Genomic DNA, 20,179 nt, shown 5'->3' with positions numbered 1-20,179 from the left:
TTAAGAAAACAGAAATTTTATTTTATTTATACAAAGGTTTCAAAACATGCCGCACAATTCTGAACATCTCCAGTGCCAGCTGAATAAACCCATAGATTTAGTACTACACACACGTGGACAATAACAAAATATATGCCTACTACTATATCATTAATAATAAAATATAACATTTTCATACACTTTCCCATCGAGGAATGGCAGGATAAACATCAGATAAACTGTGTGAACGAAAATTAAATGGTCTAGGAATAACAAAAGATACAAAAAATGTCCCTTGTCTGGCAATTCAGTTTTCTGTATGTCATATTGCTAGCTTGATAACAACCACTTCTTCCATGTTACTTTCTGTGCTATACACTTCATTGGCAAAGTTTGAAGGATGACTTTTTCTATATCTTTGATAGACTTTTAGGAATTTAAGAAATAGTGTTACGTTAATGTCTAAATTTGACTAGATTTCAAAGTTTGAATTACATAAAAAACAACGCTGACTGTACTGTGTTAGCTGTAGTGACTAGATAATCCAAGTTTCACCATTTTCATCAGTTTTCTTTAAAAGAAAACTGTTACACCGGTTTTGGCTGTCCATCCGCACTTTTTTTCTATCCGCACTTTTTATGTCCGCCCTTAGATCTCAAAAACTACTGAGGCTAGAGGGCTGCAAATTGCTATGTTGATCATCAACCATCCAATCATCAAACATACCAAATTGCAGCCCTCTAGACTCAGTGGTTCTTATTTCATTTAAGGTTAAAGCTAGCCATAATTGTTCTTCAGGGAACGATATAAGACTGGCCACCACAGGGTCGTGGTCAAAGTTTCATGGGCCGTGGCTCATACAGCATTATATCGAGACCACCAAAAGATAGATATATTTTCCGTGGCCTTGATTTATGCTGCAGTGGCTGTACAGAAAACTCGAAACTTCGGCACATTATTTACTTGTTTAATATTCCCTACAGCTGACACTTGAATGCCTGGGTTTTAGCAAGTACATTAGTTAATGTTAAATCCATTGATCCTGAGCATACAATTCCAACATTCAGGCACATAAGAAGAGCATAATTCGGTTTCCAGAAACAGGTAAGCCTTCCACGAATCATTCCAACTTCTTGAGCAGCAGTTCAGCTAATGATCGTTCAATTTCTTTGTGCTTTTCATTATGAGTGAACCACATCCCAATGGCACATCGACTTCCTTCCAAAACTGGTAAGACACCATGCAAATTTTCTGGACCTGCTGAGAAGGCTACCATCCTTCCACACTTTGGCTGTACCATCCCCTGAAATTAAAATGAAATACTGGTACTATTCACTATAACAAAAATTAATGCTCAAAAGAAAAATGAAACTGATAAAACAAAAAGCTGAAGCAAGTTAAAGTGTTTGTGCAGTAAACTGAAGTATTTGTTCAATATAAATAAACCAGAACTTTAAGCAGCCTTAAGCCTGACTCAGACATCAGAGATTCAAGCCATTCAGGTTGTAATGGTCGTATTACGACTGAATTACGCTCCAGTCTCCATGTTTCCTCACAGAGTCATCGAGTTTCACGACGTCCACCAAGTGTTGGCAACAACTAGCTGTTGCATGTCGTTGTCATGGTCAAGCTATACAAACTCTCAAGAGTCGCCATGTCATGCCGACGTATGAGAGTGTCGTTATGCCCTCCCAACTGATGTAATGTGATTACGGCAGACATACGTAGCAATTTCGACATACGGTTTACACTATAACACACACAATGTACTTAGCAATCCTTCAACAAGCTCAGAGGGGGTGCACAGTAGCCACATTGTGACATGTGCATTCTCAGCTATAAAAGGCAGCATCCCAGCTGCCAGGTCAACACTACCTTGACCTTTTGTGACCTCCGGTGCTTTCTTTGGTGTGCCATTTGTGGGACCAGCAGTTATGCCACAAAACGTTGTGAAGGTGTGAGGAAGAAGGTTGTAGCATACAAGGTCTCAGTGGAGCCAAGTACATCTTCAGCAGCTGCCCCTAGCCATGGTTCTGATGACCCCTGTCGGTTCCAATTTAGCAAAGATTCTTCTCAGTCAATGTCACTCGTCCCGACTGACATCAAGGAGGAACCAGTCATGGAATCCCACTCTGAGTTGGATATCCCACTCTGAGTAGTCGACGACAGATTCTGAGAGGGCCAGTGAAGGATCTGAGCAGCTCCGTATGAAGAAAACTCCAGGTGTCGCCCTATCAGACTCCAGGGAGACGATGTTGGAGGAATGGCAGCAGGAGCACCCATTCAGCTGTAATCACACTGTCCAGCAGAAAAACCCAAGATGCTAGGAATGAAACAAGATTTTCATGTTTCATATACAGTGGACCCCCTGTATTCGCGTTCTTGGCATTCACGGACTCACGCATTCGATGATTTCTCTCTGGCACATACCCCCATTATACGCGGAAAATTAGCGTATTCGCAGTATGTTTCTATGAGAAATATCCACAAATTCCTGTTTTCTTTTCTGTTAACAATTTCATCATAAAATGCACTTTTTGTGATAAAAAATATTAAAACAGGCATAAACATTTTTAGTGGGTTTTTCTTGAGTTTTAACTAATAAAATAGGCGGTTTTTGGCATTTTTATATGGGTTCCAACCATTCATGGGTTCTAGTTATTCGTCGGGGGGTCTTGTACGTATCTCCTGCAAATACGGGGACCACTGTAAGCTGTTCCCAAATATATTAATATATTTCCCTTGTTCTCTCCCTGCAGTACGCTGCTGCTGCCCTTCTTCATGCCTCTGAAGAAGTTGAGGCTGCTGCTGGTGGGGATGATGGGGACACGACTACTTTCCATCGAGGAAAGTAGGTCAAAGCAAAAGAAGCTTGACAATATAAGTCAACAGAGCCAAGACAGCGCACTTCACAAGGTTAATATTTAATTATTTCCACACTGTTCTTTATTTTAGTTAAAAATAACAAAAATACAATAATTATATGATTTCAACAATTAAAACTTTGAACATAAGAATTTGTTTGTAACGATTTTCTTCAATTTTTTCCCACACAAAATTAATACAAAACCTCGCATAACTTATTTTCATAAATTATTTTACCGGTTTTTATTTTTCCAATGAAATATATATTACAGCACTTTTGTTTGATGACTAACAATTTTCTTAGGTGATTACATATGCTGAAGCAACCAGGCAGGTCCTCTTTGACCAGTTGAATCCAAATCCCGTACAGGCTTACTAGAATCTCCACTTGAAGAAGGTTGTAAAGGACTGAGCTGAGATTGACCTGTTCTTCTATAATTACCTTCAGAAGGAAATCAGGTTTCTTGTTCAGAAACTACAAAAGGCATCGAAGCAGGGACAATTAAAAGCATTATTGAACCTGTTCCCACATACGAGATATGCATTTGTGGAAATGGGCCAAGAAACGTCATCACCCAGAGCTTTCATCCCTCATCCTGCTATTCCTTCGACATACTTCATGCATCATCCTGCTGTTCCTTCGACATCCTTTGCCAATCAATCAGCTTCCCAACCAGAACAACTTTACTGCCTGTCACCGCAGCAAATAGCTTTGCTTCAGGGGGAACGTCTGTCTCCTTGGGCAAGCACTGTTCCTTGCATTGGGTCGTCAACATCGCCATCGCCTCTGACACTACCGAGTCTCAGCCAAGTTGCCAGTAACAGTTTCCTGGAGAACATATTTCCCTGTACGAGGAGTCCAGCTTCGAGTACACCTTGTAGTACTTCAACGGACACTTCTTGTAACTGTTGTATCTAACAACGGTAATGTGAATTCCTCTTGTATGTACTTTTATATATCTTATACATAAAATCACCTGCTATTGTTAAATATAAATATGTATACTTTTGTAATATGATAAATTTTGTGAAATATTTACTTAATTTTCAAATGTTGAACACAGTAAACTTTGGACACTTCAACCCCTCTCCAATATTTTAAAGGTTATTATACTTGAGACAAATAAAGACTGAAATGTATAAGGAGCGATAAGAAAAAGAAACCTAAAACTTGTACAAAAAGTAATGTGCAAATCCAAATGAAGAATATTTATTAAATAATTTCAGAATTTCATATAGTAAAGGTAAATAACAACAAAGTTGTTATCTCATACTTTTATACAATCCAACATGTTCACAGCACAGTTACATATGTTGTAATGTTATTGTGTACATCAGCACGTGTCTTACGTATGATGCAATTGCCTTCACGGCAGTCGCCATCCGGAAAAAAACTGTTAAAAAGCATGGCCTAGATCACCGGCGACGTACGTGGACGGCTACGTATGTCGGCAATCTCATCTCGACATGCGTAATGCTGTCATAATTGTAGATTGCATAAGTCGTGTTGGTGACGTAATCAGCTGATTTTATTTATTTTCATTTTCTTGTACCAGAGGGTCTGCGACTGACACCAAACGAAGCCATTACGCCAGTTGCAGTCTTGGATCGACGATATCTGAGTCTGCCTTTATGCTCTTGTTCAAAAGAGGCAACCATCCCTACCTTCTACCCATCATACTCTTGTTCATATTCTCCTTATTTTACGTCATTCTTTACCTTATTACTGGCTGCTCTTGTGCTTCCTTTTCATTGCATAGTTTTATTCTAATTTCTAAGTGTAAACATGCCAGTTGCATTTTCTTTAGCCCAATTCACATTTGTCATATCATACTCAGTTAAGTTTCCAGTTCATCTGTAAGTACTAACCATTATTTGTTTTTGCATCAATAGTCTCTGAGAAAGTATATACTTGCTAAAATATTTTTAAATTATGCATTTGTTATTCTAACCGTGAAATATAGAGGTGGTTTCTTATCACAAGATGCCCAGTTCTCAATGTAGGAGGAACTAGGCCAATACATTATCTAGGGGTTCTATATATCAAACCCGATTCGAATCACATCTGCAGCTCTTATATTCCCTATTTTGTGCCCAGTAACACGGTACACAGGCTGCTTTCCCGTCCTCCCTATTTTTCTTCTCATTCTCCATCCACCTCCTTCTCCCTCAACTGCTGTATCCAAACCTAGGGCCTGCTTCCCACTAAATGGAATGTGGTTGGTGCTCTCCCTCTTTTGGACTAGGCAACCAAACTGACTTCTATTTGTTGCTGCCTCTCTCATTCTGGAAAAATGGCATTTCCCATTCCTTGTAAGAATCTTTTAAAGACAAAAGGGTCACCTAAAGTGACAGTATACAATTTCAGGCTGTCAGCTTCTCTCTTCGGAAGTTCTATCTGAATGACGGTAATCTGGGACATCTACTTCTCTAACCACGATGCTGCTTGCTGTTCCTGTACTTCTGGCTGTGCCACTTGCTACATCTCTGACCCTATATATACTACTGAATGCATACAACTGATCAAGTGACTATGACATTTATAACCCTTTGTAATGGATATTCTTCTGAGTTCGGTGAAGAAGACTCACAATGTTAAAATTCCTCTCTATTCCCCCTACATCTCAATTCCCTGTCTCCTTCATGCAGAGCATTTCTCAAAATGCCGAGGTCCTCTCTTCCTTTAACTCTAATGGGACATATATTTCAAAGGAAAACTTTGCACTAGATACTGATCTGGAGAGTAAGGGTATAAAAAGAATATATAATATATATATATATATATATATATATATATATATAATATATATATATATATATATATAGATATATATATACGTATATATATATATATATATATATATATATATATATATATATATATATATATATATATAGTGTCAGGAAATCACCAAGACAGCAACAAGTGCAGGAGGAAGCCCCAACACAAACTTACAGGACAAGGGTCCTAGATTATTCTAATATATATATATATATATATATATATATATATATATATATATATATATAGTATAATATATATATATATATATATATATATATATATATATATATATATATATATATATATACTATATACGTATATATATATATATATATATATATATATATATATATATATATATATATATATATACAAAACAAAATATCTGCTTCATTAATTCTTAATTCAGGACGAACCAACAATCACTAGACCAGAATTTTAAGCCTGAACAAAGACACTATATTATAAACAGTCATTTTCCATTCAGTTTCAGTTACAAATGCCATAACAATAATTCTAATTATGTAAAAAAAAAAATTAAAGTTGGACCACTGGATTTTGAAGAAACCCTTCTAATGAACCAAGGAAAATACTGTGGAAATTAGTCAATAAAAATTTAATTATTATCAATTGAATCATCAAACCACACATCACTGCCGATTTTGAAATCAAAATACTATACTTTAGGGAAATTATTTTCATTGCTTTCATCTGCTTAAATTCTGGCATATCAGATATTTACAGCAAACAATCTTATTATGGAGAATAACAGTATATCTGGTTGCTGTAGTCTGTTCAGTTAAAAAGCCCAAATGAAATTATCACAAAGACTTGTTAACAGAAACTATTATTGTATAGTGTTCCTAGGCCCCTTCATCTATTTCTGTTGAGCATACTAAAAACTACCAAGAAAACCTGATCATGACAGTGACCTGATCATGACAGTAATTTTCTAATTACATATTCTTGAAAAGTAATGTCACTTATAAGTCAATGGAAACCTCTCCTGCGGTTGCCACAAAGGACTGGAATTCCACAGATATCATAAATAGTTCATGAATTACATCAAAACTTTGGAAAACTCAAATCTGATGACAAACAGGGCAAATGAAAGGCTATTAAAGGTATAAATAATAAAACTACAGCTATTTACCTCATATGACGCCCCTGTACGATCCTTGGTAAAAATGAACTCCCCTCCTTTGAAGTCCTCGTTGAGGTATAGAATTGCACTGCAACAAGTGAAAAAGGAATCTATGATTTCCATTTATGCAACATGGGAGTACTATACTTCATTGAAATAATGATGTTTCATATTCTCTATTTCAAATTCTGTAACAAAAAGTACCGCTGTAATAATTACATATAGGACTGATTTCACAGGGTAGATAGGTAATACTGCAAGTGATGTCTATACCTTTCTTGATAATAAATGGCAAAATTGAAAAAACATGCTTAATAAAGTCTTTAAAAGTGCAAAAATCAGCTTAAAATTATTAACAAATTACTGAAAACTTAACAATGAAGCACTGGGGTAATAAACACTATCTCAAATCAGACCCTTCCATAGTTTCACAGCAAAGAGATTGATATTGAGCATTCATGTACAACATAAATGCTTTCACAACTCTTGAATTATCTATATAATTCAATGCCTTTTTCTTTCAAGCGTCTGCTGCAAATCTGCACATGATAAAACACTGGATCTTAAATAATTCAGTCAAGTGTTCCAGGCTCACATTTGACTATGCTTCTGCCGTCTAATCATTTAAACTGCTTAAATCCTGGTGCCTTCGTTTTTGGTAAAAGTATACAAAGGATTTAACTTGACCTAGGTAATTTAGAATATATCATACCTGTTTTTGACAGCCCAAAACAGTATCATTATGGGTCTCAATAATATTTAGTCTAAGATTATAATGTCTAGCTAGATCTTTAAAAAAAAAAAAAACACTTGCTTATGGCTAAGATATGCTGAAAAAGGTGATTATAGTAGATCTTAAATGGTAAAATATATTTACCAGTAGTTGGGTGACCCTGAAAACTAAGACCTTCAAATAGATCCGTACAATGAAAAACTAGTGGTTATGAAAAGTGAACTGTATAATTGCTAAAGATCTTTAAAATGAAAACAATTATTCACTGATAAGTGAATTAAAGCAATATGATCAATTCTGATAGCCCTCTACAAAGTAAACATTTACATGGAGTTAAAAGCTAAAGATAGTAAAAAGTTTACCTTTAAGCCACCTATATCAGGACCTAGCCCCTGAATACAACTTTGCTGCCTCAAATCCATTATTCCATCTATGTAATTACAAGCAGGACAACCTCTACACTGGATTAAGTCCAAATTCATTCCAAGTCTGCTTTCAACTTGATTAACCATAAGGATCTAACATATAAACTCCAGAGAGTTCCTGGTGAATTTTATATAGTCTGAGACCCTACACTGATCAAGTATCAAGTTTGATGTTCCAGCAGGCAGCGTTCTGGGACTTTGGTGTTTTTAGGCTTTACTATGACATTATTATTATATCATTAAGTAATATACAAAACAGAAAAGGGAAAAATTCCCAGAAACTCTGTTACCTGCCTTTGTTTCCAAACAATAACATCTTTCCCCCTCTTCCCCAGGCAGAGGAAGACCAGATTGATATTTATTGCCTCTGTTTACGTTTTGTAGAAGTTCTGCATAATAGGTGTCTTATATTCAAGTTGAAATGCTTTTTATTAGTTGTATTTTTGGAAGTTTGGAACGGTTTCATACAATTACCTAAAGTTCTTCTGGGAAAAATGTGCTCAATTTAAGGACATATTGTTGATATTATATTGGACAGCTTTGTGGAATGGATTAAGTCCATTAACCAAGGTATGACAACAAACGTAATTGTTTTCCTCTATGGAAAGATTTTAGGCACCTCAAGGTATTTAAAGAACAGCAATTGAAACAACTGAGGACAAGTCACTCCTTTTGGTATTCTAGCCTATTTTATTTCCAGAACACCTGGGTATTCAGTACAGACTCTAATTTTATTTATCAAAGTTTTTAGCAATCACTAAGTATTATGCATTCATCTGAACTATATCTGCTTTTCAGCAATGTAATTTTTGCCTCATCCAAAGGAATGATAGTACTAGTACGTACTAACCAGCCCGAGAAGAGCCTTTATTAGGCTCAGAGGTCTGAATAAACTGTAACCCTTTATAATAATAATAATAACTATACTCTGTTTTTTTCCATCTGTCCACCCGCCTGTGGTGTTTGCGTATGGTAACACTGCGTCCCGGGCTTTAGATAGGTTCGCTATGTGTAAGTTTTAGGTAAATAAAAGGATATCTGGGTGTACATTTGCAACTGAAAAGTGTTTTAATAATGAATGTATGCGATTACACCGTTAATATTTGAAATAGGATATTGTTATTATTGCTGAATGTAACTATCTAAAGCCCTGGGACGCAGTGTTACTATACTTTGTTTTCTTCCATCTGTCCACTCGCCTGTGGTGTTTGCGTATGGTAACAATGCGTCCCGGCTTAGATAGGTTCGCTATGTGTAAGTTTTAGGTAAATAAAAGGATATCTGAGTGTACATTTGCAACTGAAAGGTGTTTTAATAATGAACTGTATGCGAAATTAAACCGTAAATATTCGAATAGGATATTTTTATTATTGCTGAATGTAACTATCTAAAGCCCGGGACACAGTGTTACCATACGCAAAACACCACAGGTGGGTGGACAGATGGAAAAACAAAAAACCCGAGTATAGTACGTACTAGTTGTACCACTGGAAAAACAAACAAGGTCCAAAAGTCAAATATACATTGTGCATATTCAATTATAATTGGAAAGGAAAAGTTTATGAAGGTGCATATTTTATTCAGTTAAGAACTCCTTTACTTTCCAATATGAGTTGTCTACGAAATGTTCACAGAATAATTTCCCCTTTCCACTCCACCTGATATGAATTACCGTAATATGTTTGTTTTGTTATAGTATAGGATCTTTCAGTGATTGCATTTACAATATACTATAATATAATTGAGTTGCAGCCACACACAAGAGAACAGGACTGAAGATATCTCAGCATCCCAAATACAAGCAAATATGTAAACTTGGAGGATTTAAATTATATTATTTGTTATTAATATAACGTAACCATGTTTCTTTTTAGTTTGTGGCATTTTGTTACGAGTAGTTGCAATATCAAGAAACTTCAAATAATAACTGATGCCATAAATATGTAAATTCATTTCCAGTTATCGGCTGTTGACGAATGTGTTTCTGGAGCTGATTTTAGGGACTAGTTAAATTCACATTTTCATCCATGTACGTATAGGATGCATCAAGTGGATAAGTTTTGTTTCGAATAGGCTTTACTTGTTACAACGTTAAACTAAAAGTTGGTGCAAGTATCAATCAATCAATTTCAAACAATATACGTAAACCTTATTTATAAGAGGCCATGATAACACACAAGAAATCAGGCAAATGCATCATCTGTTACTTGACAAAGAAAAAGATGTTTCCAAGAAATGACAGCTTTCAAAATAGGTAAGGCAAAGCAAGATAATGGGATAAAAATACACCACCTGTAATCCCGGAAAGTGTATGCAGGTGGTATTTTCAGACATCTGCCCGACTCTTGCAAAATGCAGTTATCAGCATGGACTTCATGGCTTAAATCAGATGCTGACCTATTTGCTGACTTATCTGAAACAAGGAAAACAATCTATTATCAATGACAGGACTTAAAAATAAGTACCATAAAGCAATATTCTACAGCTGACCTTTCATATTCCTACTGTCAGATTGTTAAAGACGTACATCTGTCTTACCTTTCTATCTAACATATGGCAAGTTTGGTACGTATTGTTATGGTTTGGAAATATGCAAGAAAGCAAAAGTCTTTGAAACTTCTACTAAAAGAAAATGATGAATGTTTACCTATAGTAATATAGAAAATAATTTTCAAAAGTTCACTTAGCATCTCTCGACAATGCTGCAACAAAAAGGTTTTCCACCAAATTAAAGGAAGGCAAAACTTTTGATACTTACTCTTAAAGCTGGAAGAAACATGAAATTTTTTACCCAAATATCATATCTAAGTTTTGAAGAAGTAATCTCTATGTACCCAATCAGTCAGTAGGGAGTAGAAACCTTAGTGTGTGCCCATAGTTTCTCTCTACAAAGCAAAATCTATTTCAGAAATGTTCGACGTACTTATATCTCACAAACCTTGCTTTTAAATAGGTGACTAGAACAGATTTAATTTCTTCATATTGGGATGATGTTATCTTGCAAGAAGCTAACGTGCCTAAAGCCATCAAGCCTCCAGTACACACAAAATATGAGATTTCTTGAGATGGAACAATACTTGTCCAGCATAAGACCATGCTTAGTTCCAGATCAGCTGCCCACAAGGGGAAAACCAGCAAAGGCAGGATACAAGTTAGGTGATACCAGAATGGGCCAGGTATAAATAACATCATTCGCCTATCCCATTAATTAACATGAGAAATTTCCGAGGTAGGAAGAGGAGAAGGCAGCATGGCATTAACAACTTGTTATACATCTGACTTAGTGAGAACGGCTGCTTTTGGAGCAGACACATAAGCTCCTTTGATAGCTTCTAAGCCAAAAGGCTTAGAAGCTATCTTGTAAATAGGTCTGAAATTTTTGGGTGAAAAAGCTATCTTAAATGCTTTATCTTGTTTCTTCTTCCTTGGTTATAGTACTGTTCTCAAATGTGGCCTTCCAGTGCTGACTCTCATCTCAAACTCTTTGATAGAGTTATGTCACCAGTCAAGTTTAATCTGCCAAATCTTGATGTCCATCATGTTTGTCGTACATTATGCACTACAATAACAAAAATCCTCTGAATTCTTCTTTACCTGACCTAGCTAATTTTTGCTCACAACACTAAGCAGGCTGCTGCTGCAAAGAAGTGTGTTGTCTTCTCGGAGTTTTATCTTGGCTACAATTAGATCTATGTGGAATAGTTTGCCTAATATAACAGTGTAATTTCTGATCTCCACATATTTAAGCAAGGAGCAAATTTATTCCTGCACTGTGATGGCATCCCTTGAATTTCACACGTATTATTATGTCACATCTATTTATTTGTCACCTTTTCCTGTAACTTGTCTCTTTGCAGGCTGATTTCCCTTTGGAGCCCTCTTGGGTTAATAGCCTGTTGATTCTGTCCATAATGATTTGCAGCTGAAGATTTACAGAAAGAAAGAAAATAAAGTATACTAATCACTCATAAGACAACGTAAAAATAAATGATGGGGTCATTTTCAAAAAAAATATCTCATAACTTATTAGAAAAATTATCACTAACAGATGTTTTGCAGCAATTTAAACTACAATTATTTAATATGAATAAATATTTCTTGAAAACTATAATAAACTGTTAATTCTGATGATCTAATTATACAAAAAGGAACAAAGCCATCTGGAATTGCTGGCGGTTAAATAAAACAACTGTTAAAATACAAAACTGAAGACTATAGTCAGTTTGATTCAAATGAACAGATCCCATAGGGGGTTAGTGCTGTCCGTGCCCCCTTATGTGCATTGTAGGCATTACTATAGGTTCTTTGCAGCATCCCTTTGGCCCCCTAGTTGCAACCCCTTTCACTCCTTTTACTATACCTCCATTCATATTGTCTTTCTTCCATCATACTGTCCACCCTCTCTTAACAATTGTTTCATGGTACAACTGCAAGGTTTTCCTTCTGTTACACCTTTAAAACTTTTTACTCTCAATTCCCTTTCAGCACTGAATGACCTCATAGGTCCCAGTGCTTGGCCTTTGGCCTAAATTCTATATTCCATTCCATTCTTAAAATGAACAGAGTATAATGTTAGCTATCTGCCAGATGTGGCTAGATATTCTAAGCCAGTTTCCATCAGAATGCTGCAGAGTTCAAAGGCTATTTCATATTGAAATTGGCTTCTATCAGTCTATGATTAAAAATTAACAAACTGACAATGAACAAAATAAGGTCACAGAGAAATCATGTGAAACCATTTTTGACAGAGGCTGTGATCCAAGCCTTAATAAAGGGATTTTGACGAAGGAAAAATCTATTTCTGGGGGAGGACCTGTGTCGCCCGGTGAAGAATCCCTGTAGCTCATATTTCAAGTATAAATATATCCTAAATATACCAGACAAAAAAGCTTACATGGTATGCTGAAGTTACTACCCTCAGTGCGAGCACCCCAAGGGGTGTCGGTATAAGTAAAGGGGCGTAGTGGAAGCCACTATTCACAGATCCTCTGCCACTTGGAAGATTCCCTCTCCAAACACCACAAAATGGTTACCATTCCCAAGAAAATCCCATGGTTCATTAATATCAGTTTTCAGCCTATGCATCCTTGTGGAATTCACACGAAACCAAGCTGAACCAAATTACTTGCTTTGCTTTCTGCCAAATCATTATCTCTTTAATTCCTCAACCCAACATATGAGTAGGCACTGAGTAGGAAAACTTAACATTTCGCAAAAATAATTTTGGAATCAGTACTCCCAAATTTGTTGCCCAATCTAGAAGATTCCAAAACCATCAATAGCTTCCTCAGAGCCATATGGTTTGTAGGGACTAGTCAGAGCTTAAATCAGAAACCCTGAAACTAACAAGGTCTTGCAAGCATGCAAACTTCAGAAGTCCTGAAACTAATAAGGTCTTGCAGGCATGCAAACTTCGGAAGTCCTGAAACTAATAAGGTCTTGCAGGCATGCAAACTTCAGCAACCCTGAAACTAACAAGGTCTTGCAGGCATGCAAACTTCAGCAACCCTGAAACTAACAAGGTCTTGCAGGCATGCAAACTTCTGAAACCCTGAAACTAACAAGGTCTTGTTAGCATGCAAACTTCAGCAGCCATGTCAATCTCCTCAATGTTCGGCTAAGCCATGAATGTTTGCTCTGTTCTCCTCAAACTCTTTGTTATTTACATTCTGAATGCAATGCTAAAGCTTGTCCTTTCAGCTTGTAATATCTTATTGTCTTCTTGAAGTAAGTGTACTCTGTGTGACCATACACAAGATAACCAGCTTGGTAAGGACTCCAAGCACCTTCCTCAACCTGTTGACAATTAGAGACACCATTAGAACACACACAAGCATTATATATAAAACAAGATACGCCAGAAAAGCACAGGGAAGAGCTAAAAGCAAGAGCCTCCATCATAGTGCAGGTCCATCACACATGCTAGCATAAAAAGAGGTTAGTCCACAGAAATAAATCAAGAAAATAACAGATTAGTATATGTGCATACCTGGCTTTGCTGTTCGACAAACAAGATGTGTGAAAGAAAAATACAAATGCTTCTCCAGTTTGAAGTACTCTTGAATATAATCCCGCAAATGGTCTGTGACATCCAAAATGAGTTCCAATAATTCTGTGCCAATCAGTTTTGCATGAACCATCTGTAACAGAAAACAATACAAACATCACAAATAAAATTCATTTTACTGTTGTATACGATAAGATGAGGGGGAAAATATAATAAAAAAGATGCAACCATATATAACCCGTAAAGAGGAAAGATGAAGAATATATAAAAAAAAAATGTATATGACTTTGTTATCAAACTGCATTTCACTGTGCCCTTACATATGCCATCATATCAAATGAATTGTATGGTATTAATTCAAGGTATTACGCACCACAAGATAGCAGACTGAGTCCTCCTTTTACACAAGCTTTATCACCAAACCCAACAATTGGAGTATCCACACAATAACCCTTGGAAATCTTTCTTTGTCCTTCCCTTCTGGAATTAATGAGATGAAGGGCTTTTTCTTTTATGGAGGAAACATCTTTTACAAATTATAAATCCAAATTGTTGGTCATACTGCCAAGTCTGCATGACTCTGCTGCCAGTACTTGTATGTCACTCCTTCAGTTCCATGTCACTAAATCTAAAAGGATTCCATAGCTGACTGACCTGAAGATAATGTTAAAAGGTCCTTTTCTTCAGTCTATCAGAAAGAAAGCATAAAACTTGGGTCCTAATCACTTCTCCTCCATTGATACATAGGTGAGCTTTTTCACAGGCATCTCTCCCAGCTCAGCCAGTCTTACTAATTTCTGGACTGAAACCATCCCAAAATGTAATTTTTGTACCCTTACCTATGACTCTTCTCTCTCAGATATTCTCTTATGTGTTCAAGTCTAGTGCTTTATTACCTGAAAACATCATTCCAATAACTAAATTAAGGAAGAGATGTTGGTGGAAAGAAGATACCCATGTTATCTCGGTGTCTTACTAAATTTCGAGGCTTAGAACTGCTAGATAGTAAGAAAAATAATGACAGACAGGACAAGGTAGAAAAAGACTGTTGAACTACTAGTAAATCAAAGTCTCACATGAGTAAGCATGCAAAATTCAGTAAATGTAAGGGCTTCAATTTCTATACCCAGCAGTGATGTGTACAATTACAAAGCAAAAGGAAGAATATTCTGTAATGTTGTGACTACCAAATGTTGAATTTGTGGCCAGTGTGCAGTGAAGAAACTGGAAAATAGATTTGAGTATGTTTGGGCATATGAGATGAATGTTAAGTGGAAAAAGATTTGAATGTATCAAGATACTACCCATGGAAAGGCCATAGGATCATGAAGCAATTGCACAAATGAGAACTTGGACAAATACTTTTTAACCACTTTTGCACCTATATACCAAATTTCATATCCTTACAGATATTTTCCACCATTTCTAATCTAAGTGCTGCTTGCCCAGTCTTATAAGATTTTGTGCAGACACCGACCTAAACTACTTTTGTTACCAATATATCATGTCTTAAGCAGCTGATTTATGTTCCATTAGTTTTCGAAAATATTGTCAACCCTTTTGTTTTGAAGAATGACTGGATGTGTGCAAAACACATTTCTTTGTATACAAACTAACTCTTGTAATTTTCCGTTTTGAAACACAAACACAACATACAGCCATGTTTATAAATTCAGTGTCCCTTACTAATAATACAGAAATGTTGCAGGAAATATCAAACAAGACTGCAGAATTTTAAGCTCAGTCAATCTACTACTGTGTGTGCCCTCCTACTAACTATTACTAATTTTCCAATGCTTCAGTCCACCAATAAGCTGTATGTTTAAATCACTTATGAAGAAAACGGGAAGCAGCTGTTAGCAAAGTTTATATTAAAATCTGTAAGGAAAATAGTATTTTTAGCCTGATCTGTCAGGAGCTGAAAACTTGGAATTATTCTTGCATATAGCTTATACAATTTCCAGTCAACTTTTCAAATTTTCTATCATAATACTACAGTTTTGAAGTAAAATGTCCTTGCAAAGGTATTATTTAGAGAACAAAAATTGCTTTATTCATTATTAATTCAATTTTCATTCCATCACTTCCAGTAGAGTTGAGGGCAGAAATAGGGACTTTGCTTTCTGTAGTTCTCTGGAATCATGATCAAGTACACTAAGAATCTGAATTACATTAGAATTTTAGTTTAGTGGATTAGTCACATTGCAGGGCTCAGAACGATGTTCCTCAAGTCCCATTCTCCATTTCTACCTACTAAATTAAGAAGCATTTTCATAAAAAGTACATAATTACAGGCAGTCCCTGGGTTACGATGGGGGTTCCGTTCTTGAGACGCGTTGTAAGCCGAAAATTGTCGTAAGCCGGAACATCATCCAAAATCCTAAGAAAATCTTACTTTTAATGTTTTGAGTGCATTCAAAACTATGTAAACTGCATTCGTATTGCATTTTTCATCAAAAAACCTTCAAATATTGATTATTTTGCATTTTTGGTGTCATATTTCTTCTGCCAGATCAGTGTTGTAGGCACCCTAACCCTGGAACATGCATCGTAACCCCGGAAATAATTTCTGATGAATATAATTGAAAAGCGCCTTAACCTCGGAACGTCGTAAGCCGAACCCGTTGTAACCCGGGGACTGCCTACTACGTATTGTTTATTTTACTGATTTTTTGTTTGGACAAAAATTGAGTTTTTCTATTGTCACTTCATGATTCATTTGGCTTTACCAAGATGTCTAAGATGTGTGACATGATAGACCTACAGGTATCAGCTAGTTTTCTAGCTTAACTGAATTCATAGTTTTAAATTGTCAAAGTTAAGAATATTATCTAATCTTTGAATCTGCTGTGAACAACTGGGTTTGAATCTTGGCCTCCTTTCCCATCCTATGTCAACTTTTGGAGGTGTTATTATGAAGATTCTAGTAATTTTTCTTTTTATAAAGATATGAGAAAGGAGAGCATCTTCAAGACTAGCATCTACCACCACAAACGTTTCATCCCACACAATAATTAAAATGTTAGATTGTATTCATGAATATAGCAACAAATTCCAAAGAAATGCCTGCAATACCCATGTACAGCTCTTATCCCACCATCTAGGCATAAATATTTACTGCGTGACAACTGTTATAAAAAATGTCAACAATAACTTAATGCTGAGATACAATTACAGGTAGTCCCCGGTTTATGACGGGGGTTCCGTTCTTGAGACGTGTCATAGGCCGAAAATCGTCGTAAACCAGAACATCATAAATAATCCTAAGAAAACCTTACTTTTAATGCTTTAGGTGCATTGAAAACTATGTAAATTGCATTCTTATTGCATTTTTCATCAAAAAAACCCTTCAAATATTGATTATTTTTTGCATTTTTGGTGTCCATATTTTCATCTGCCAGATCAGCGTTGTAGGCGTCGTAACCCTGGAAATAACGTCTGAAGAATATAATTGAGAAGCACCTTGACCTCGGAATGTCATAAGCCGAACCCGTCGTAACCCGGGGACTGCCTGTATGTCACACTGCCCACTACCAGATGTCTATATATTCCTTACCATGCTAAGTGTGTTGATGTTCATAAATCCAAGAGAGGTTGTAATGCATGTAACAGTGCCAAAGGCTGATGTTCAGAGATACTGACTGTGAGGATTTCCAATTGGGGATTGGAAATTCTTATGGTTTCATACAGCTGTTTGATGATAATACAAAGGGAAAATTTGTGAAAAAAAGTGTATATATGTGTGTGTGTGACTTTAGGTACATGTGAGGGGGTGGGTTTAGTGGAATGCCTGACAAAACCCCCACCTGACAAAACCCCCACACGACAAAACCCACACGACGACAAAAACCCCCACACGACAAAACCCCCACACGACAAAACCCCCACACGACAAAAACCCACACACGACAAAACCTCCACACGACAAAACCCCCACTAACAATTTACTATCGTTATTAGATAGTTATTTACAGTGGTTACAAGGAAACAATGTTATTTTATTAGTAATTGCTAAGTAGCAAACTATCTATAAATATTTGTATTGATAATTCTCTTTTGGTAGTTATTTACAATGATTACAAGAAGATCTTTCTCTTAAAATGTAGCTTTGGGTTGAGAGTAAATAAATTTTTCTTTATTTGTTTGCCCATCATGGAAGTCATCCGTAATAATAAGGTGGAGAGAAACTGTGCTATAAAAGGATTATATGTACACTAAAATGCCACCAGTGCTACTATGAAGAGATGGGAATGTTCTAGAAGATCAGCGTTTGGATGAAACGGAAAAATAACAACAAATTTAGATATATCGGATGTCATTTCAAGTATAGAAAATAACCATGAGCGAGATGAAGGATCGGTGGAAGTAGCAAAAATGTGTACAGCCCTCTATCAACAGGCCAAATCAACTAGAGGAAATACTGGTCTCATTGTATTAGATTCATTGGAGAGTATGACTCAAGAAGGATATTGAAGAATTTATTTATGATGTTGCCAAAAATATAAGAAGAAATATATAAATTCTGACTTCCTAATTTTATTATTTTAACACTGACTTCCTAATTTTATTTATTTTAACAAAGGTTTTTACAAATCTAGATTAATATTAATATATTTCTGGGCTCAGCCCGTGTAGGTCCGTGAAATGCATCCTTGATCCTCATTTCTAAGGTATAAATACTGCTATACATACCAGAGAAAAAAGCAATACAATAGTGCCACAATAACTGGCTCGCTCACCTTATATAAAGGTGTCGGTATAGTAAAAGGGTGAGTGGAAACCACTACCAGAGGTCCCTTGCCATTAGCTTCCTTCTCCGCCAAAAATCCCTCGCTACAGAGGAGCCGTAACCAAAGCCCCGCTACCCGCTACTACTACAGTGAGCGTCTCTGGCGTGATTCCTTTCGATAGCGTCGTCAGCATTGCACGCATTCTTGCTTTGTGTTGTGATATTGCTTCTTTTGGAATTCTTCCTTTGATCCAAGATGGCTCAAGCTTCTGCATCCAAGTTAAGTACTGCTTTTAAGGTTTTAGATCTTATATTAAAATCTACATCGTTTTTGTGAGACTTAGAAGTGAGGTAGCGGGAGCATCATTGTTCTCGCGCCGCCTTCTCCCTCTCGCCAACCGCATGGCGGTCTCTCGTGCTCCCTTTGGTCTCCTATACCAATTGGACATACGATGTTACGCAGTATTTACCTTTCATTTTATTATATTATATTTATTTATCTTTTAATGCAGTTAGCTTGATTTTATTACTATAGCCCTTCACGGGGGTCGTTCCACTCCGACCACAATGTCTCGGATCGTAGGATAGGCTAGTCTCATCCCAATCCTCTTTTGTTAGGAGCTCTTCCTCCTACGTTGGGACATTGTCCCTTCGTATTGTCCTTCTGCTCCCCAGTCGCCTGCCCCCGATTCTTTCGGTACGGCATACTGTTTGGCCGCGTGAGGACTAGGCTAACACACCCAAACCGTCAGGTTTGCGATTAGCCTAGGCCTTTAGGACATCCTTATCTCTACTCCATTTGTTATTTCTTCTTTCCACCCCCGTGCTAGGCTAGTTAGCTATCTCATTATTGATATTTAATTTATTTTTATTTTCGTGTCCATTGGCTGCAGCTGGGTTAGCCTATAGGCTTTTCCCTACCGACTGGCCTTTTCTCACCGCGTGTCTGTTCGTTGATCGCGTACAAGCCACCCTGTTGCCGACCTCCCACCTCCCTCCCCCGCTTCCCCCCTTCCCTTCCCGCTCACTCCACTTCGGTTGCGGTGATGACTCGCTCGCTACCAGCTAACCCATCGATCCGAGTCTACTCAGGGACGGGGGGAGAACCCTGCAGGGTGGGGTAGGGAGATGGGATACATTCGGTGCTCAGGCATTCATACCTTATTGTTTTTCATCAAAGGATTTAAAAGATTTGCAAACTTTGATCACTTTTGTTTTAAATAAAAATTTCAAAATCAATGAATTTTGACTTTATAATCTTATAATCTTATTTTTCATCAAGGATTTTAAAACTGTAAACTTTGCTAACTTTTGTTTTTAATAAAAGATTTAAGATTCAATAAGTTTTCTTTGATTAAATTCTTAAATATATATAAAACTAGTCATTATGAGATGGATCACTTTTCCCTTTGTATAGTCCCCTAGTTCCATTCCTATGTTGCAGTTTTGAGAACAAAGGAAATTTTTCACTTACTGTAGTGTTCTGGAACTTTAGTGAAACACATTAATGTA

General features: G+C 36.6%; 1 protein-coding gene across 1 annotated transcript in view; it reads right to left on the bottom strand.

Moving 5' to 3' along the window:
• Positions 1-20,179, bottom strand: part of LOC135219962 (prolyl 3-hydroxylase 1-like) — a 39,811-nt gene continuing 19,632 nt past the window's right edge. The window contains exons 3-6 of the mRNA XM_064257206.1: positions 13,921-14,071; positions 10,224-10,344; positions 6,783-6,861; positions 1-1,282 (exon numbers count right to left, since the gene is read on the bottom strand). Coding sequence (XP_064113276.1) covers positions 1,100-1,282; positions 6,783-6,861; positions 10,224-10,344; positions 13,921-14,071 — 534 coding nt within the window. The 3' untranslated portion in view covers positions 1-1,099. The remainder of the gene's footprint in view (positions 1,283-6,782; positions 6,862-10,223; positions 10,345-13,920; positions 14,072-20,179) is intronic.

The sequence above is a fragment of the Macrobrachium nipponense genome, chromosome 1 (assembly GCF_015104395.2).
Source record: "Macrobrachium nipponense isolate FS-2020 chromosome 1, ASM1510439v2, whole genome shotgun sequence".
NCBI lineage: Eukaryota > Metazoa > Arthropoda > Malacostraca > Decapoda > Palaemonidae > Macrobrachium > Macrobrachium nipponense.
This window is presented reverse-complemented; position numbering and strand designations above follow the sequence as displayed.